Genomic DNA, 22,375 nt, shown 5'->3' on the forward strand with positions numbered 1-22,375 from the left:
AATTGCTTTGGAAATGGGTAGAAAATGACATACTCCGTTCTATCAGGGTGGGATCTCATTTTTACAGGTCTTTTGACCGCATATTTTTGACAGGAGTTTCAAATTCAAACACTGGCATGCAGATGAATAATTGAACGATTGAGGTTGCTAAACAGTGGTTGGATGGCTGAGAAAATAAGACAGAGCTTGGTCAGTTGGATTAAACTGGACATTCTTGAATGTTGCATAATGACTTTGATTAGCCATAATACAGTGACAACACTCTCTGAAAACAAATTAAATTTCATGATCTCAAAAAATGCAGGTTAATTGTTCCTTCCCCATTTGATTGGGTAGGCCTGTGATTGATTGGCCTCTGTGTTCTTTTGGTGTTGCCATGATTTTGCAGTTTTCTTTGGAAATGAATAAAGTGTCTGTCTGGTTAGATCATTTCAGTCTCTAGGTTTAGTCTAATGATACATTACAGCTACTGGTTCTTCTTGTATTGACACAAATACAAATGTAGTTTCTCATACCGAGATTGACAAATCATTATGTGGACAGGCTAGCTGATGCCTTGGGATACTGTCTAGGCATGCTTTGTTTCAGCAATTGTGGAAAAACCTCTAGCCTCTTTCCACTACTGTTATACTCAGTCCAAGGCCGTGCCAGTCAAGGCTGGAGCGCCGAGGAGTGTCGGCCGAAAATGGAAACTGAGAGGTCCTAATCATTCGTGTAATCCTACTACTTTTACACCACAGTGGATTACCCCCTTAATACTAAACTGCCCCTGCCATACACGATTGTATTTCTGTTTTTCTCCCAAGTTCCACCCAACACCACTACACAAATAGAGAAGCCTCCAGTGAGCACTTGAGCTCAACCGCAGAAAATGGTCGCATTACATGCAGTTTGACTAAGGTCAGTAGCGGCTAACTGCAAACACTCTGTCATCGGGCCAGTGCGTGGCTTGCAGTCGGAGCCGCGGTGGGCCAAGCTTCCCTCCGCAGTGTCCGCTTAATCGCAGTGAATCTATGTTCTGCGGGGTTTTGTGGTGGAGGAATCCGCCTCTGCGCCGGACAGCAATTTAGAGCGGCTTTTCCTCTCATTGCCTCTGGCACCGAAAGCCATCATTATGAATTTCCTTAAGGCTCGGGTTCAGCGACCACAGCACGCATAACATGAGCCATTTTAGCATTAGAATGGTGCCTCACGTTTATACTCATCTCTTGGGTTGTATTTGGCGGTTGCCACCATGACTTGAGGAATGCTTCTGTTTTCAAAGCAGGCTATTAGAAAACAAAACTGTCTATCAGAGCATCTTTGATAGATGGATAGTTATAGCTGGAATCCCACAAGCAGCAGGATACAGCAAGAACTGTTTCTTTACTGTACTTCTGTGCGCAGGCGTGTAAAGTTTGGGTAATGAATTAGTGCTGGGAATTTAAGCCGCACAATGAGACTGTGTTGGGGTGCAGAAATGATTTAGTGGAAGAGCTGTTTGGAATGACACAAATGTAGCTTGGCTTTATCTAAAAGTGCAATTTTGCATTTTTCATCTAACTCTGTGTTTGTTCATTTTTTTTTCTCTGCTGTAACACAGAAGACCGAAATGATCATGCTGTTATTGCATTGAATTGTTGTTCATATGCTTGCATAAATAACAATAATAACATGTTGATACAACAAAGGGAAGGATATCAGCTTGCAAAATACAGTTGCAAAATAGATACCTGTTATACTTTTGCCTTGCAGATCCACATATCAAAGTGAGTGGGAAAAGGGACAACGTGAAGGAAGCCAAGGAGAAGATCATGTCTGTTCTTGATACTAAGGTGAGCACTTAAGCCAGATATTTGATGGCCTCTAAAAAAACAACCTGAATTTGAATGCTATTTGAATATCTTTCTGTTTATAATTAGCATTTGAATATCCCATCAAGTGAAATACTGTGTATTGTTATGAATAAAAAATAAAACAAAGACATGGAAGATTCAACATTTATTTGAAGCTGGCACAAGAGTGGTCTGTACCTGATTAGCTGATTTAGTGCTCTATCCTTGTGTTTTAGGCACATAGTATTTAAAATACTGTTAGCTGACCTACTTTAACAAATTGAGAGAATATACACAGTCCATTGAACTTTTTGTTCCAAACAACACATACATTATTTCACTACTTAGTTAAGTAAACGAATACTAAGATGAGTTCTATTAAGCACATATTCTAATTGATACCATGGCCAAGCTTCATATGCATGTATTCGACTACTTGAGTCACAGGCAGCTACTACAGGTAAAAAACTATAATGGAGAAACCGACGGGGATTGTTTCCAAAGTCTTCAAGAGGCCCAACAGTCCATTTAAAAGAATTCTGTGTGTGTGTGTGTGTGTGTGTGTGTGTGTGTGTGTGTGTGTGTGTGTGTGTGTGTGTGTAGTCCACGATCTTATTTGATCTTATCTGACCTCCAGACTCTCAGGGTGGTAACAGCCTTACACCACGCAAAAAGTGTGGCACGATAAACAATACCTATTCAGAGCTGCCATGGCAGCAATTTGCACATCGTTGTGGTTTTAACGCTGGGGGATTTTCATCTGTTCTAGAGCCAAGCTGTTTTAGCTTTTATTTCCAATTTTTCTAATTTCTCAGAAATTCAATTTAGACATGTGAAAGTTAAAATTTTACTAATAATGTTACATTTCAACTGGTAAAAATTATATTTTAACTTGTAAGAAATTCATTTTTACAAGTAAAAATGTCATTTTCACTTGTGTGAATTGAAATCCTAAAAGCTGAAACTGCTAGCAATTTATACAATTAATACAAACATGGCAGTTAGAGTCTCAAAATGTCCAATTTCCTATTTATTTGGATTACAAGCTAAACCTCCCATACACTGGAGGGGGGAATCTGTGAAACATTAAAATTGACACAGGAAGAAGAGGCCATTTTAAATACTGAAATCCTGCTCAAGCAAGTCCCCTTTCTCCTCCAGCAGTTAAAAGGTTTACCAGGGAAAATTAGTGGTTTAGGCGTTGTTTTTTTTGCCGGATTGTGTTGTGGTATAAATTTCTACCAGCGTATGTAAATCAGGTAAAAGTGCAGCCACTCCTCACACCGCCCAAGCGATATAACTTGCCGTTAATCCACGTTTATGAAGTAGCAGATGTGTTATACTGTTAGAAATAAAGGTTCTGTGCTGGTAAATTTTCTGTTCATCAAGGTACAAACAATGTAAATGTAACCTCAAAGGTATAACAGTGGTTCTCAGGCCCAACTGTGTAAACTAAATAAGTTTTTCCCAGGTGAAAAGTATGTAGTTGTACCTTTTCATGACAATGTTTTAAAACAGACTAATAAAATAAAAAGCCTGGAAAGCCTTTTTTAATTAACAGAACTACCCAAAAGTTATGTTGGAGTTGGACTACAAGAATGGAAACATTACTGATTCTTCTATATTGGAGCAATGTTTTTATTCCATTTCTTAGGCCTGGTCAGAATATTGGTCACAGTCACATTATTCTGTGCCTTCAGCATGCTCAGAATCATTACAATAATAAAGTAGTGTTAATTGTTTTGTTGATTCTTGCACTCAGAGCCTGGCCTGTGTTCTGTAACATCAGTACTGGGGCTGCCACTTTGTTGTTCTGCAATCCCAGCTGGTCTACACAGAGTTGAGAGGTCTCTTGCAGTCACTGACCCTGCACACAGCAGTCAGGCTGCAGTCACACCCACTCAGAGTCCATTGGATGATGGAAAGGCAAGAGCAGCCGCTCATTGGTCAAGTTACCTCTCACATTGAGAGGGCCATGCTCCAGAACATTCCATCACTACTGGAGCACAGCCTGTGTGGTCGCTGAACAAGAGCAGGACAGCTGACCTCCGTCACATCTGGGTCTCCTCATCCCTCTGTTATGCACTGACGCTGATCTGGGAATAGCTTCCACTGCTGAATTCATTCTTAACGATGGAAACTGACCCCATATAGCCAAAATGTAATCTTATGTTACACAATATGTATCGTAGGGCTGTAAAACAATTTAAAATAATTAATTGCCATTGTATTGTTTTTTGTACTTAATCAAAATAGATTACATTTGTCTTATTTTATCAAATTTAACTTATGCAATTTTTTGTGAGCTATATAAGTGGACCAAATAAGGTTCAGTATATTGGCCCTTATTCATCAAAGTTCTGTAAAAAGGAGTGCAGATTTGACGGCCTTTTAATGACATGCAAACTGCTCTACATCTGATTTATGAAACTTTCGCACGACGTGAAAACAAGCAGAGATTTGAGCGCAAATGATGAATCAGCATCAGTGCATAAAATCAAGCACCAGCCTACCAGTACCTCATTTACATATCATTTACATAAAGCATGCCCTTATTCATACAGACATTATGGACCACATTCAGCAGCTCTTGAACCAATGGCTGTGCTCATAGCTGGAGTTTGAAGATAAGCAGTCCTGCTGACCAAACTTTATACTGTTAAAATTCAGACAACTGGAAAGAATAAAATGTGAAATAAACAAAATTTCTTAATGTTTTTAAGATGGTAGAATGTTGTGATTCTGTAGTGTGATTATTTTCCTAACGTAACATATTCAAATGCTGTATTCTTGCAGTGTATGAGATGCTGCTTTACTAGTGCTTTGTATTTATTCTTTTTTTGGCAGTATTAGTGGTATAAGACAAAAACACAGTATAATATTGTCTGTAAATGGAACATGGAATAGTTGCAGAATTTGTTTCTACCAGTGTGCATGTAAAATAAGTACAGCCACTTTTGTACTGGATTGTTGTCATTTTCAGTTTTTATTCTCAGAATTTTGGATGTGAAATATATATTTTTTTCTTGTTGTTAAACTGTTATGCTCAACTTTACACACACTTGTACCAGACATGAGTTTTCTTCTTCATTTTTACACTGGAGGCTAATGAAGCTAACAAGTAATGGAAGATTATACACCACCAATTAGCAATTGGTCATCACCTCAAACAGGGTTGAACTGTTAAGTAATCTCAAATAAGCATGCTTATGTGGTTTCTAATGCTGTATAACCAACTTGAACCTACAAAAAAGAACAGAAGTGCAGACCAAGTGTAGACCTCAAGATGGTTGCAGCAACTATTTTTAACCACACAGTGTATTCTTGCACTAAATTAGATGTTTTCGCCAAGCTATTCTTTTAATGTGTTTCATTGGACTGCTTCAGTTAAAGTGGACATGCTGTTCAGAGAGGGCTCCCATAAGACTGGTTGTAATAGGAAAGTATGACTCACTCCTGTAACTCATAGATCTGTATCACCACCTTAGCGACAGTTTTAATGGTGCAGGTCTTGGTCATCAATCTGTAATGTCTGCTTTTGTTGTACATTCGTCCTGTTCTGTCCATGGGAACGCTTGGATGATCGCTTCTACGTGTTTTTTGCAGAGTAATCGTGTGACTTTGAAGATGGACGTCTCACATACTGAGCATTCCCACGTCATCGGGAAAGGGGGAAACAACATCAAGAAAGTGATGGAGGACACAGGCTGCCATATCCACTTCCCTGACTCCAACCGCAACAATCAAGCCGAGAAGAGCAACCAGGTCTAATCACACTTAATTGTATTATTTATATACATCCACAGTTTAAAATGCCTCATAAAACAGCCCAGATCGTTAAGATGTAAACAGAGTCATCCAGAGTGGTTTGATGTGAAATGCGAAACCTCTCGGAGTTAGAATTGTTCACAGTGGTGGTGATAGGAACCAGACGTCTGAAGTGTTTAATGCCTCGTAAAGAACCCTAACCGAAAGTTGTTACATCAGGTAGTTATGAGTGTGCTACCTGATGCCTGAGACATTATTATTATTTTTTTTAATAATAAGGCAAAGTAGTACCCAGATTTCAGATTTACCAGTATTTTATCATTGTTAGCATTACATATAAAAACTCAGAAGACACAATAAGTTCACTGGTAAGTTGTTCTACAATGCACCATTTGAATTAAATTATGTAGAAATTTTGAAGCTGAATGTTGCAGAATATGCCCAAAGTATTAGCAAGGAGCTGGCTTATATTACCAAAATATTTGCAGTTTGGTTGTCCCAATCCATCCAATCTGATCCAGGTGTCTTAATGTTGAGTATCAGCCAACACCGATCTTATCTATTCTTTATATTTGTATAGATAATACAATAGGGGTCCACAGATTTGGGTTTTTCAGGGCCGATACAGATACCGATTATTAGTAATCAGGGACACTGATAACTGATATTCTTTTGCCATATATATGATGTTTGTTGTGTAAAACTTTACAAGAAATAAACTCTCACTGACATCTTACATTATATAAATATTAGAACATTGAAAAAATAAAGTACTTTGAACTTTAGATAGTATATGTTGCAAAAATAGTTACTTAAACATTTTAAAGTTACATTTAAACAGATGAAAATTTTCCATTCCAAAAATTATAGCAATATATTTACACATTTTTTATATAAAACAAATACGTAGTATGAGTCACTGACAGTGTTGAAAGGGCACACATTAAGGGTGGAGTTCACCTTTTTTCGCTTTATGGGTGCAAGCGAGAAAGCCTAGATACAGGCTAAAAACTGTATAAAGCCTACACTAACCAAATACAACGAACTGCAAATGTAACCCCAGTAAAAATATCACAGTGAGCATCTTAGCAATCATGCAGTACAAATTGCCACCACTTTGTCAAAAGAAACAACAAAGAGGGTATACAAACGCCAACATGCTTATTTTCATGTATTTTATTTTCTTGTATGTATATAATGTATATTATGTAATAACAAGCAGTAGTTGGACGTTGAATGTATCAGATGTATTCTGACTGGCTCTTGAAAATGCAAAAGGCTTCTCTCACAAACCTGAAAAGCATGTTTGATGATTTACTCAACATGGTCCACATTTCAAGCATTCTAGTAACACTGTGGGCAGGCCATTGGGCCAGTTTACAGAAGTGTGATTTATTTATTTTTTTTCGTAGTTGCATCAGATATGCACATAAACAACAAAAAACGCTTTTATCAGCAAGGAAGCAAGTTCAAATGCCAGTTTCGGTAATCGGAAAAATACTGAATATCGGCTCCTATAATACTATTATAGGTTATTCTAGTATGCTGATTAATACTACAGTAAAATCACTTAATGTGTATACAGTATGTACGAAGGTGCATCTGTTTTGTTTTGGTGTGTTGTGGACTTAATGATTTTACATGAATAATGTGTCAATTTGCTGCCTAACTATGCCCAGTCTTGCCAGCAAAGCAGCACTGCCTGGGACAGTTGGCGGTTAGGCACCTTGCCCAAGGGCACAAGCAGATACTCATAGTCAGTCCTGGGATTTGAACCCATGGACTTCTGATTGATGACTCACCTCTTCTACCATTTTTGATGTATGAAAAATGATGCATAGTCTGAACTTATAGGTCTGATTTTTTAGGACTAACCTTTGATAGTATTGTGGATACATTATTAATATATTTCTCTTAATGCTTGCTATTTTTTCTCTGTTTTGAATGTTCTGTTAAATGCTGATGTTAACTCAGAAACAGTGCGTGGCACTGCTGCCTATAAAGCAGAACATACATACATGCATGCATACATACATCATCTAAACCGCTTATCCTTCTGGGTCGCGGTGGGGTGCTGGAGCCTATCCCAGCTGTCATTGGGCAGAAGGCAGGATACACCCTGGACAGGTCGCCAGTCCATCGCAGGGCTAAAGCAGAACATTTCCGTAATAATTTCATTTTTATCCAGTTGAGACTTACAAGTAAAAATGTGACAGGAGTGTACATATTTCTGGTGGCATGTTGCCCACAGTAAACGGCAGAAAATATACATTAAGACTATATGCCACGCACTCACATTTTACATGTCCTTGTTTACATGAGAGGCAGCTAGTTCAAACACAGTTGAAATGCTGATTTTGCAGATATTCCACTGGATCGAATTGGCACATCACTACTTTGCAGCTCTTTTTTATTGATTCATTTGAAATTAGAGTGAAAAATCTCAATTATAAAATGTACCTCACACATTTGACAGACGGTATATTCTTAGAAAGTGGTTCTCAACCCACCGGTGATCTCTATTTTTTCTCTATCCATATTTTTGCCTGTTGGGTTGGAGCAAAAATGTGGACTGTCTGGGGTGCCTGAAGACTGGTTTGATAACTGCTGTTCTAAGAAGAGTCTAGGCTGCATGCGTGTCTAAAGCTTCTGAGAGGATGACAGAAGGACACTCTAGTAATCAGATGTGAGCATCTTTTCCTGACTTGGTGAGGTGGAAATTGAGCAATGCCACAGCTCTGCCCAGTCCAAGGCGCAGGCAGTTGCAGTGGACTGACGGGCTGCTACTTGTTGACAGGGAAATGAGAGCCAGACAGAGTAGGATGAAGAATGAAGAAATGTGTGGTACCAGTTAGCCCTCTCAGACTCTACTGATTACGACTGCTGAACTTTTTAGGCTCCTGGTGGTGCACTTGTTTTAACATTTGGCAGCAGGACTATTGCTTATGTAATTTCAAGGAATAGAGTATTTCATTATCTCGACACATGTTGCTCTTTAAAGCAGAACTTCAGCTAGGAATGTAATACATCTCGATCTTTGTATCCAGTTTCATCAAACGCCTGATGCTCTATATTATTTGTGCTGAGTTACACCCATCTCCATCTACTAGATAATGTTTTGGTTCTAATCAGAGCTGATAGTTACGCAGATCAACTCAATGGCCCCAAACATGGAGTTTTTGATTGTTTGGGGACTTTGGTGTACACCTAACCACAGGAGGGATCCAACACATGCTTAGTAACATGACTTCTCTGTCTCCTTCTCTGTAGGTGTCCATTGCAGGCCAGCCAGGAGGAGTGGAGGCGGCCCGGGCCAGAATCAGGGTAAATAAAACATGAACAAAATAAAACACGAACAGCAGTCTGTAAATGCTTTACTGCTGTTTATTACGACCTGTGATCTATGTTGAGACACACAGCGTGTTGCTTCACCGCTTCGGCCAGCACGATGTCCAGCTCAGGAGATGGATGGTGGGGAGTGGAGGTGGGATGTTCTTGTTTATCCTGAATAGGTCATCAGGTATAGAGGTGTTAACATGAATAACTGTGGGTGTAAATCTCTGAACTCACAGAGATTTCATACAATTTCTGTTCTGTAGAAAACAGTTCAGTATTTTATGAAAGCTTAAATTTTACGATTTGATTATTTTTATATTATTCAGAATTATTTAAAAAATACACTATACACAAATGTGACAGGAATTATGTACACAGTACTGGAATATGGACAATATTTGTGCATCCTTTACTGAATATTATTATAATCAAGTAAAACATTCAACAAAAAAGATGCAGTTGAACCAGTGCTGTCAGAATGGTGCATCATACATCATGATTTTTTTTTTTAAATGGACAAATCCATTTAGCGGCATCTAAGTGACCATGGCAATGTGGTGCAATTACATTCCTCTGACTAAAGAGGAAAAAAATGTTTCCACTTCCAGCCACATGTGGAGGTTTAAAGTCCTGCCCTCTGCTGGCTGGACCTTGCCAATACAGTACAGGTACTACAGTAGACTGGTTATCTTTCTTTAAATTAATTTAGTTAAAAAGACTCCAAAAAACAACAAAAAAACAGTTCCAGTTCCAGTATATTTTTCATAATCAAAATCATAAAATCTTATGGCCAATTCAGGAATGTATTTTCAAAGCAAAAATTTGATATTAAGATAATATTTTTAAGTTATATTTTTTAGTTCAGGTGAATTCTCATGAAGCTGTTTGATAGAATTTTTATTATAATATAATATTGTATTGAGGAAATATAATAAACTCAAAGACTTTCTTAATAATTCTCAGTCAAAAACTGATTCAGTTAATTTACTTCAGTAACGTTTATTGCAACAAGAGCAATTTTAAAAGAACATTCTCTAGACGCATTACATTTCCTGAAAATTGTGTGTGTGGGTATGTGTGCGTGTGTTTGTGGGTAAATGTTGACTAATGAAGATTAACACAGGTTAAAGATTAAAAAAAGGAAAAGATAAAAAAAGAAAATGACTATGTTATGACTAAATTATTAGCTGAGTAAAATTATGTAGCCATGTAGTGATGATTTGCACTGTCTATACACTGCTGGTGATTTATGTAAGTCAGCTGTTCAACCAGGAAAAAAGGCCTATATTTTGGGTAACATCTTTAGTGAATTATTTTAAAGTTGTTTTATAATAATTTTCTAAAATTATCATAAAATCTGTCCAGTCTCTCACAGTATTGCTGTCATGGCTGTGCATCCTCTGCCACACTGTGTAAGAGGAGAGGATGCTGTAAAGCACACGCATCCCTCAGATCATTTGTTTTGCAAGTTCAGTACAGGCTGTGTGCAGTATATTTTTCCAAATAAAGAGCTTTGTTTGGCTCTTTGCAGCAACTTCTGCTTCATTATTCACATAGTAACTCTGATAATATGTTATCTACATAAACAAAACAGAGTTAAAATGTTAGCACACCAAGTTTCATTCAATTAATATCAGTCGATTTTTGACGAATACAAACTATTCAGTATTTTTTCTTTTTAACAAATGATGCAGTTCCATTGGAAGAAATTATAGATGATGCATCGAGGAAACAAACGAGTCATTACGCCGCTGATTACACATGAGGTTCAGCATCAAAGAATTACTCAATTATCACATGATACAAGCAAAGCTGAAACTAGATTGGACTTCTTTGTGCTTTAATGCACACAAAGATTTGTGGCAAAAACAAAATGTGGATAAATTTGAGGCTGGGAAACAGGTATCAGTCTATTCTGCAACAAGAGCTGGAGAAGCATTTTATGATGAACCAGCGAGCTGATGTGAAATTGAAATTATTACAGATGTCATCAAATGCTTCTGACCAATCTCTGGACCTGGAAATTTATTGAAAGGGGCAGATCTGGGTTCAAATCCCAGAGCCCTTTATGCGTAGGCTTTTACATAAGAAACAGTCACAAACTTTTACCATTGTTTTATATAGCAATTTGTAAGAAATTAGTGTCTTTGCGACAAAAATATTTTGCGTGGTCTAAACAATATATTTTAATAGTATTGGACATTGTACATCATATTGAGGTTTATATGTCTTAACAGTTAGGGTTCCTTTTAAAATAATAGCATATTTTCATGGTTTTCCTGGGGTCATACAATCTAACTTATCATACCAGCCTCACCATGACTCCAGAATGACAGTTATTTTTCAGTATTTATAAAAGAGCAATAGACTTTGGCATTGCAATTTCACTGTTGTCGGGTTGTGCTACGTGATATTTGAGGAAATCTGAATTTATGGATGAAACTCTTGCGAGTAGTTAAATAATGAAGTTGCTTCACATGTAATTCATGTTATGATTTTAAAGGTTTAAAATCTAAAATCATGCCAGACTTCTTTAAACAGCTGAAAGATTTTCAGATCACATGTTGTTGCGTTTTTTTTTTTTATTTATAACCTGCATTATCAAAAATGTCTGAAGTTTTAAGAGAGGAAATTTAACCTAATAACACAGAGTTGTATACTGCCTGTAGACTTAGATCAGTCAGAGGCAACCAGACCTTTGTGTTGTGACATCATAACCACAACTTACTAGATCTCTGGCACGCTACATTTAGAGGTCAAGCCTCAGGCCAGAAATGTGGATATTCTGGTCTGCTTGTTAAAAAACAGATCTGAACCTTAATTTATAGAAAATAATCACAATTTAAATAGCAGTCGCAATATTAGTCAGAAAAATCACAATTAGATATTTTCCCTAAATCGTTACTTCTCTATTCAGAACTTTATATAATTAAATCACCCTTGTTAATAGTTTCCTTATTCTTCATATACGGTTGGACATTTTCAGGCTATGGGAAGCATAAATGCCTAAAGTGTAATAATAAAGTGATATGTAGTATAAAATTTAATTTTGATGCAATGTATTCATATAAAGCAGCTACAAAAAGAGAACTGTGTGATGCATGTCATGTGATTTTTAATTATTTTATAGAAAAGTAATGGAGTTGGACACAAAAGATGCACTTCATGTCATTGTCCCATATCTCACTGTGCGCTGTAATGTGAAGTGTCACGCAGAAAGATTTAAGCAAAATATCACAATTTCTCAAAAGGTCTTTTAATATCAACATAGTTTAAATGTGTGAAATATGGTCAAAAACATGGACCTAGTTAAAGGTCTGGTCTTTCTGATGTTCATCTGTGACCCTGTCTAGGAGCCTGTTGCTAACTAGTTGATGTGAAACACATGGCAGCAGCCTTTAGCTGTGCTTTTAAACAGTGTAAGCTGGAGGCCCAGAGGTGTACCAGGCCATTTGGCTGGGTGTTACCACCGCACTGGTGCTATTCGGCCATGTCCAGGCACTCTCCTCGAGTTACACGCCTGCCAGGCTTCTTCACACGTGCTTCCTCTTCACGGGCCACCAAGAAAAACAAGCACCAGCAAGAGCACATCAGCTCTTCTCGCAATTAGTGCCAAAACCGAGACCCAATTATGCGTAGGCTCTTACAACAGAAGCGATCCCAAACCTTTGCCATTGTTTTATATAGCAATTTGTAAGATATTGAGCGCCTTCGCGGTAGCCAGTCAGCCCGAGTGCGGCTTCCAAATCATATGAAGTATAAGCAAAGTGGTGCGGAGGAAACTTATACTTGGGAAAGGAAAACAGAGTCTCTCACTTTTCTCCCTTTCTCTCTCTCTCTCTCTCACACTCTCTCTCTCGCCATCTTTCTCGCGTGACCGCTGCTGCTGGAAATTCCACTCCTGACCGCCCCAATCATCTCTACTTTTTCCTTTTCCTCTCTTTCTTTGAAGGAGTGCCTCCTTTACTTTTTCTCATTTCTCATTTGACACGAATTGGACAGCATAGAGAGATATTGAGTGCGTTTTACTGACCCACTTAAGAAGGAGTCTGAAATTCAGTGTTTTTCTTTCTTTTTTTGTGCCGACATGAGGCCAGAGAATTAATATTAATATTCATTAACCCTTGAGGAAAAAAAATCTTACTATCGTGAGAAGAGTTCTCCTCTTACTGTAGCTAACCAGCAAAAACGAACACAAAGCATGTGTCTCGTACATTGTTTTCTGTGTCCAGTCAAACTATTTCCTCAACGCTTGATGCTTCAGCGAGATTAGGCTGTTTAAAAATTAGCCTTGCATTCTTCATGGAGCAGATGTCATTACTCTGCTATGAGACAGAGAGCATTGTTAAAGCCCCTTGTTAACAGTATTGGCTAAGCAAATATGCTGAAAGCCAAACGCATAGCAGTCATTGATTTTGCAGGGTCAAAGGCTCAGATGTCTAGTCCCCGCCTCCCCTGCAGTGTGTAAAACAATCTGACTGTGATGTTTCAATTTAAAACTTATATTACAAAATCAAAACAAGCTCACAAGGGTTACAGCAATTCAGTGTAACTGAGGCCTGCTGATGGGTGTGCTTGCTTGTGGCTGACTAGAACTTGGGTGGTGCTTCTAAAACCAACGAATTGTGAGCTATTGGAATTCTTTCACTTAAATGCTTTGTCCTTGACTGTTGTCCGGCTGCATGTTCCTCCTGGGCCCAATGGAAGCCTCTCCCTGTTTTAAGGGGAGTTCCTTCCTTTACCACATCAGAAGGGGCTCAGAATGTCTTTCATTTCGGTCCCCGGTACAGAATGCAGAACGTTAGTACAGGCCCTGGAGCATATGGGACTGATCAGAGATGCTGTTAGGGTCTGGCTGGCCGCTCTTGTTTACCATTCGAGTTTGGTAAGGCAGTCTTTCCAGGGCCCACGAAGTCTCAAAATCATAGGGGAGGGTTTGTAATTTGGAGTGATGTTTTTGCTTGTGATGCGTTTGTTCAGGAACTTGTCTCTCTGGAGTCTTCCATCATATGCGTCCTAGACCACAGAGATTCGGTAAAGAACGTCGGTTTTTATGCTTTTGAATGTTCTCCCTATGTGGCCTTGGGCCAAATGCAGTGGTTTTGGGTGTGGTTTGGGCAATTCCGCACGATACACAGTCAAAGCCGGCCAGAGTAGTCTTGTGTCCAAAATGATGGCGCCAGGTTCGTTCTACTTTATGCTGACCTTGCTTTCTCTAGCTAAATCTCCTACACAGCAGATTTCAGCTATGCTGGATAGGAGATTAGGTAAATGACTACCAGCCAAATCATATGGTATTTGTTGTCTTTCAGGAGCTGCTTCCGCTGGTGTTAATGTTCGAGCTGCCAGTCATAGTGCAGCTGAACCCGGACCCCAGCTCACCGGCCATCCAGCATATCTCCCAAACCTACAACATCTCTGTGGCCTTCAAGCAGCGTTCCAGGCTCTATGGTGCTACAGGGGTCGTGAGAGGATCACAGAACAATGCAGCAGCTGTGAAAGTGGGTATAAAGCAATGATGTTCCTGAAGAACACAGTGGCACCATGAGGATAATATGTATGCCAATTAGCATCACGCAGTGTGTGATGTAAATAAAATTTTTTTACTTCATTTTTATTTGCTTGTTGTATAATGTTATTAGTTGTTTAGGTTTTGGTTGGAAACAAAAGGGTTAAATTCTTGAAACATCTAGCAGAAAATTGTCCAATCAGGATTTTTTTTTCTTTATAGTATCTTGGTAGATACAGCCAGCCATGCTCTTTCATTGGCTATCCTGAAGGCTAAACGTATCAGGGTAACAGTTAACATAATTAGGAACTTAGAGTGGAATTAACTAGTCATGATTTAATTTACATAAATTTCAATGCAAATTTATTCCTCTGGCAAATAACCTGTAAGCACACTATCCACTGAGGAGATCATACCTCCTATTAAGACAAAGTTCTGATCAGCATCCAGCTTGACACCTGTTAGCTCTCTTAGCTCATTAGCTTATCTGAAGAGGCAGCCTCTGTTACTCATCCAGCATGAAAACCTAACAATGTCTCTTGGCTTTTTTTGAAAAATAAAATCTCCTCTGTGTGCTGCTATATTTTTGTGCAACACCAGTGCTGTCACCTGAAAAGTTAGACCAAAGCTCTACATTATTTTCATTCTGATTGTTTTCACCCTTTCGGTTACCCGGATAACAGCCTATGATACTCGAATATCAAAAATAGTTGATCGATAGTCAGAAATAATCAGTATCGAAAAAAGTCAGCAACTCTGTGGCAGGACTTTTACTGAAAGTCACTGTAACACTTCTACAAGGTAAAATATAAAATGTACAATAGAATGTTTATGTGAATCACTGTAAGCTTAATGCTAATATATTACTACTAGTATCCCACAGAGGCACAAGGAAAAATTTACATTATTTCAGTGGAGTTTTTTTCCCCTACGTTTTGACATACATGGCCCAAATCAAAGGCCTAGCTCTAATAGTCACATTTCTCCATTGTCAATATGTAGTACATAATGCCCACCTAAATCATTGCACTCTTGCCCCAAATGCCACTGGATTGTTAAGTAATCTTGAATAGACGTGCACGTGTCATTTCTAATGTTATTCTAATACTGTAAGGCATGCTATTATCTGACAATGCACAAAAGTGTGAGCAAAATTCAGGCTTAAAAAATAGTAACTGCTCCTGTTTTTAGCTATTGTACAATTGCATATTGTTCAAAGATATACATTATTATTACATATAACAGTATGTTCTAGTGTTAGAAACCACATAAAAAAGTGGAAATAACTTTTTTTTTAAGTTAACAACTGCACATACATTTAACTTTTGCGTAAATTCACTAAGCCTCTTTACGTCATCTGCTCTATAGAAATTATATGCAGTCCACTCCGGTTTTTGCAGCTCACCAAGGGAAATCCACTTGAACTCTTTTCTGCCCCCTCTGGTTGCGGCTGCTCTGCTGAGTGTGGGGAACGCCCACAGGCTTAGTGGACAAGGCTGCTGGCTGTGTGCTTGGTATGGAGAGGGTTTGGAGTGTCTGGAGTTTGCTCTGGTTCCCAGGGTCTTGCCCTCCCTTACCCAGCATTGGAGGGACTCCATCCGGCCATCAACTGTGCCTGCTATGCACTGAGAGCCGGCATGGAAGCCCTGTTCCAAAACCATGCACCACTGCAGCCAGAGAACAGGCGACAGAGGAACCCCCAAAAAAGAAGCACTCGTTTGTTCCTGTGGAATAACAAAAAAAAATCACTGAATTAAAATAGAATGCTGTATTTGGCAAAACATTATGTGAATGTAAATCACGTCTCAAGTTTTTTTTTTGTGTAGAAGCATAGAACAAACAGCAATTTCAAAGCTTCCATTTCTGTCTAAAATTCTTGAACGAGTTGTTACTAATCAACTGCTGGCTTTTTAAGAAAGCAGTAATCTTTTCTAAACTTTCCGGTGTGGTTTCCGTAAGCACCACAGTATTGAAACTGATTTGACTAAGGTCATAAACAACCTTCTTATATCTGCAGATGCTGGAGCCTTTAGCATTCTTACTTTACTAGATCTGACTGCAGCTGTCGGCACGGTGCGTCATTCTGTTCTCTGTTGAGGATTCATGAGCTGGGCATTGTTGGCTGTGCACCAGATTGGTTCACGTCTTATCTCACCGATAGAAAGCAGTTTATTTCCCTCTTTGGCTTTTCTACTGCAACTTTTTTTTCTTATCACTCAAGGGGTTCCTCAGGGTTCAGTCCTCGGACCTCTCCTCTTCATCACTTACATACTCCCCTTGGACATGTTATACGTCACTTTAAACTGGACTTTCACTGCGGATGACACCCAGATTTATCTCAGGCCCAAATCCATCATAAATCCACCCTTAAAACAGTCAGAATCTTGTTTATTTGAGATTAAACTCTGGATGAAACCTAACTTTCTTACGTTAAATACTGACAAGACTGCACTCATGTCATTGGCTGTAAATCAACTCTCAATAAATAACTGTCTAACTGACTAATAACTGTCTCTGTAACTGTTTCACTTCATCTTTTACAATATAGTGAAAATTTGACCATTCCTCTCTCTGTTTCTGCTGTATCTTGTTTTCATGCCTTTGTGTCCAGTCGGTTGGACTACTGTAATTCTCTCCTTGCAGGCATAAGCTCTTGTAATTACTGTAGCTCCTCCAGTTAAATCACGAACACAAGGCGTTCCTTGAGTAACAAGCATTTAATTTGCACATCCTTGATGTCAAAAAATGCAGTGAGAACTAGATAAACAAATACACAAATTATAAAATGAGTCTACTGTATAAACATTAAAAACAGATCTCACAACACAAATATAGCTCACATAATCTATTAAACGGAAGGCTATAAGGCACTAAATTTGTAGATAATTAGCTTGCTGAACATTCATCACGTTACTGTATGAACTCCACTAGCATTTTAGCTGTAGGCTAACCCATATCTATAAACATAATGTGGAAACGCACATATAACCTTGCCTACCTCACTGGTCACACTCAAAGCCCAATCTTCACGAACTGTAATATACAGTAACATAAACATCCTCCTGAAGCTCAACTTGTGCTCTGCTTCTTGTCTTAATGCATAGAGCCTGCCAACATAAAGTCCAACCCATATCTATGATACAAGAATATTGGTTCCACTATGGCTTATACAGGTAGCTTTAGACATATGTTATGTTATATTATACGCTAATTATATTTATGTCAACCACCAGAATTACATTATGAATTCAAACTGCACAACTGACCTTGACAGCAGTTACAGCTCCTCTTCCCTTCACTCACTTCAAATTGTCCAGAACTCCGCTGCTCGCCTTCTCAGTTATTCTCTCTATCACAGCCGCATTACACCTGATCTCCATGATATCCACTGGCTTCCTGTAAAGTACGGCATTCACTTCAAAATTCTTCTGCTCACTTACAAAGCCCTTAACAACCTCACTCCTTCCTACCTGTCTGATCTCCTCCTTCCTTATAAACCCACCCATATTCTCCACGCCAACTGATTTGCTGACCATGCCTCCATTTACCTTCAATAGTTATGGAGATCGAGCATTCCCTAGATTTGCTCCTCGTCTATGGAACTCTCTTCCTTCATATGTCTATCATTCAGATTTTCTGTCCACATTTAAAACAAATCTCAAAACACACAATTTACAACTTTACCAAGCTAATGCTCCTTTTCATTATAACCTGACCCTGTCTTCTTCTCTGCTGTCTGCTTCTGTGTTTTCTGTGTTTGTCTTGTGATGTTTTGTGCTCTATCACTATTGTAAGCGTCTTTGGGTTCTTGGAAAACATACGCAAGTTTCATGTATTATTATTTTTACAAAGTGCAAGTAAATAGAGAGAAATATCTGTATATGTTTAGTGTGGGTGACAAAATTGCACACATGCTGTTAATGTTGTAGAACAGTGGTTTGCTTCCTGGGTCTTGGAATATCCCTGCATATTTTGATGGTTTTGTTACTTTTAACACACCCAAGCCAACTAATTGGCTAATAAACAAATCCTTCCTGAGTTGAAGTGGGTGCAGTGTGCCGGGCAGTCCAGGACCTGGACTGAGAACCACACTTAGACTGTAAATGACTGTAGAAAAGAAGAAAAATGGGTAGTAATCCCATAAGAATGGTTTGGATCAAAAAATCAAATTTACACAGTTTTCCACTTAACCTCAAATGTAGTCAGTCAACCGAGACATATTTTGTGTCCAAATTTTGCTTTTTTAGTTTCACATTATGAGGCTTTCCTAACAAACACTAGAAGTCAATAGTCATCCAAATCTATTGTGTAAATATGTTCCCACAACTTAACAACTTGCTAAAACTGCTTCCACGTCTTTGTTAAGGTCACACACACATCGATGTGGTTTAAGCCACAGTATGACTTACTGTGAACTCTAAACATTAGCAAAACTTCACCATGTAGCTGAAAGCACTGGCAAGCCATTGTAAACAAAAGGTTTTGAGCATGTGTTTATGGAAAAGATGTGGGCGACTACTTACCTCTAGTCTTTGTTAGCAATGTTAGCCTCATAGCTCTAGTGCTGAACTTATGAAGCAAAATTTGGAAACCAAACATGCAAAACATAATACTAAATAAAACTACATTCTTTTAAAACAGTGGCCTCCAGAAGGCCATATGGGCTGAATGGAATCCAGTACAATAAAGACACTGCTGTTTTTTGTTTGATGGCTCAGGAAGGTTCAGAGCAAGCTTTTAACTGCCTGCTCCAAGGCTGTCTTGAGCAGTTAATGTATGTGATTGGTATATTGTCAGTTAATATATTGACTGTTACCATTGGGCTTTCTGTGGCCTCTTCTCACTTCACGCATCATTCCGCCTGTATGACTTTTTTTTATTGTGCAACAAAACAATAGCAACCAAATCACCCCTAGCACTTCCTGTAGCTTATTTTAATCTGTAAGAATGACCGTGTATATAAAATGAACATTATAAAGCGTTACAGAGTGCCTTTCTTCTTCCATAATCAGCATCAATGATAATCAATCAACTTGTAGGCCTTACAAAGCCCTTACGATAATGTACGTTTAGACAGACGCTTATCATCTGCAGAATAATTATTTTAATAAATGTTGTCGTTTCATTGCAAATTTGTTTTCGAAATACCATACATGAACATTATATAGCCCATTTTATATGTGATATCCAGTGGTCTTACACATTTGTTTGGAAAATATTACCTGGCGCACTGGCACCCTTCTTCTGGACAAGAGTTTCTTTGTTTTAGTTGCATATTCTCCAGCAGTCTTTGCCAGACTGAAAATCCATGTTATGCTTTGTACAAGTGGTGCTTAAAGTATGTACATGTGTAGTTCATTAACTAGTGATGTTTTGTTTTATTGCCTATAATTAAGTGAAGTATTTTCTTATGTGCACATTTTTTAATGAACCATTGACAAGAGCGACTGTACAAAGTTTGATAAAGGTGCATCAGTAAAAGAATATCTCATGGCACATTAAAGAGAATAAAATAATGATGGGCACTGTTTAATTTATTGCAATATTTGATATCAGTTATTGTCCCGGAGCTATTTGTCGACTAATCGTGGCAGGTCTCATGACTGATCATGATTCCATTGTTTGTGTTGCAGCGAGGCACGGCCGTGTTGCTGGAGCATTTAGCCGGGAGCCTGGCTAGTGCCATCACTGTGAGCACGCAGCTGGACATCGCGCCGCAGCATCACCTCTCCATGATGGGCCGCAACGGCAGCAACATCAAGCACATCATGCAGCGCACTGGCGCTCAGGTGCATTTCCCCTGACCCAAACTGCCCCCAGAAAAAGTCCACTGTCTATATCCAGGGCTCCATCGACTCAGTCTGCCTCGCCCGCCAGTACCTCATGGTAAGCAGGTTTCCCTTATTTTTATCTTTGCTCTTCAGTCATTTGTTCTTTTTTGTCTTTTTCTTTCTGTTCTACTTCTCTAACTTTCACTCAGTTTCTCTCTCTCTCTCTCTCTCTCCTTGTGTGCATGTGTGTCTTGCATTCCTCCCTCAAGCCATAATAGGGAACAGCAACTCAGCAGTGGCTCTCTTTTGGCATGGTGGTCTTCTTTAAATCTCTGGCCCCTCTGGCACCTCAGGGAGATAAAAAATCGAGAAGATGACTTGTGTGGGTGGACAAAGAGAACAGGAGTGGGGGGGTGGAAGCAGAAAAGAAATAGCATAAACACGGGATCCTCGTTTGGGAACTCACGAGGGGAGAATGCAACATTCTGTTGAAAAACATAGTAATTACAATGCGGAGATGTTTCGCCTCTCCACAGCTATGCAGCTCTACAAGAGAGACGAGAGGCAGGCCACTCACAGCCAAGCAGACTGACCACTACACCGCAAGGGCAAGAGAGCAATCGTACACATGAACAGAAAATTAAACACGTTTAGCCAGCCGCCCAGAATAATTCACTGTCAGGTTTCCATTTAGATCTGTTTAGGAGGTTTTCAGGCATAGTTGTGAGTGTCTGAGGCTCATCATGGGCAGGAACTGAAAGGTTCTAGAAAGTTGGCGTAGAAGGCCACAATATGCAACCCTCCAACCAATCATGATTTTTTTTTTTTTACTGTGTGCTGCATCTTAACCAATCACAGTTCCAGTTTTTGTGAATGTTTTGAGCAATAAATATATTAATGTAATCCAACAAAAGTAAATTAAAATCTGAAAAATATACATTTAAATGCTTTTTTTTGCCTTAAAGCGTCCTGCGTGCAATTGTCCGCCATGTGTCATGTAAAATACATTTTAGCCTAAAACCTTCTCAGAACTGTCATAAAACAATGTCTCAGGCAACAAGCAGTGTATTCATAACCATTTCATGTAATACGTTTCTGTGAGGGAGTCTTTAAACTCTTTAGACATCTGGTTCTTATCAGCACCACTGTGAACAACTCTGAGTCTGTAAGTTTCTCTAGAATGGAGCATTTCACATCAAACCAAAGGTACTTTATTTGCATCATAATGATGTACTTATGGAGAGATTTAGAAATTTGTGGAATTCCCCTTCAGTTTATTTATGTTCATATATGTCATGATCATATCGTTATTGTCTGAATAGAGGAAAATAGCCACTCCTGAGCTGTGAAGGCAGAGTGCATGTCAAGGACTGTTCTTGTGCAGGGTTTCTCCAGGCCGTACCTGCTGCTGTTATTCTTTTCAACATGAGAACGAGTGGACGGATCACAGTACAATAACTGTGGCTTTGCTGCTTTAGGATATCAGCCAAGTAGACATTTGAGGCACTTAAAGTTGGAGTAACTGAATGATTTAAACCTGTGCAGAAACCTACTCATTTTCCCTCTCTTACACCTCTGTTTCTGTCTGGCTCTACTGTGTGTGTCTGTGCGTGTGGTACAGGGCTGTCTGCCGCTGGTGCTGATGTTCGATATCAAAGAGGACGTGGCAGTAGATCCACAGTGTATCACATCTCTCATGGAGCAGCTGGACGTGTTTATCAGCGTCAAACCCAAGCCCAAACAGCCTAGCAAGGTACAGTTATTTTGAGGCTGAAAAAATCTTAATAACTTAAATAAAGGTATTTTGACTGAAACTGAAATAAATGAAGGGCAGTCTCTGACTTTTGCATTGTACCATATATCTGTATGTGTAGATATGTAAAACAAGTTTTAAGCAGCCAAACCCTAAATCTAGCCATAAACTTAATAAACCTTAATGCAAAAGTAACTTTTGTAAAGAAAAAACACTTAAGTCCATTTTGTTGGTGTAAATATTTGCCCAGTTGTCTGCTACTTTTCCTAGAAAGCCAAGAGTTTTTTGTCCTGAAAATGTAGGAAAACAAACACACACTCCCCACTCAAATCACCCAAATCGGCAGTAATTGCTGTACAAAGTTATACCAGCTAACTACAACTTATAAATCACATCTGTGAGGTGCATAAGGTATTGGCTGCGT

General features: G+C 38.8%; 1 protein-coding gene across 1 annotated transcript in view; it reads left to right on the top strand.

Annotated features, from left to right (window-relative positions):
* Window positions 1-22,375, top strand: part of bicc1b (BicC family RNA binding protein 1b) — a 91,729-nt gene that overhangs the window by 48,276 nt on the left and 21,078 nt on the right. Inside the window, 7 exon segments of the mRNA XM_036572214.1 lie at window positions 1,735-1,814; window positions 5,421-5,579; window positions 8,853-8,906; window positions 14,231-14,419; window positions 20,061-20,225; window positions 20,227-20,313; window positions 21,820-21,951. Of these exon segments, the coding sequence (XP_036428107.1) occupies window positions 1,735-1,814; window positions 5,421-5,579; window positions 8,853-8,906; window positions 14,231-14,419; window positions 20,061-20,225; window positions 20,227-20,313; window positions 21,820-21,951 (866 nt within the window).

This window comes from Colossoma macropomum, unplaced genomic scaffold (assembly GCF_904425465.1).
Source record: "Colossoma macropomum unplaced genomic scaffold, Colossoma_macropomum, whole genome shotgun sequence".
NCBI classification, from domain to species: domain Eukaryota; kingdom Metazoa; phylum Chordata; class Actinopteri; order Characiformes; family Serrasalmidae; genus Colossoma; species Colossoma macropomum.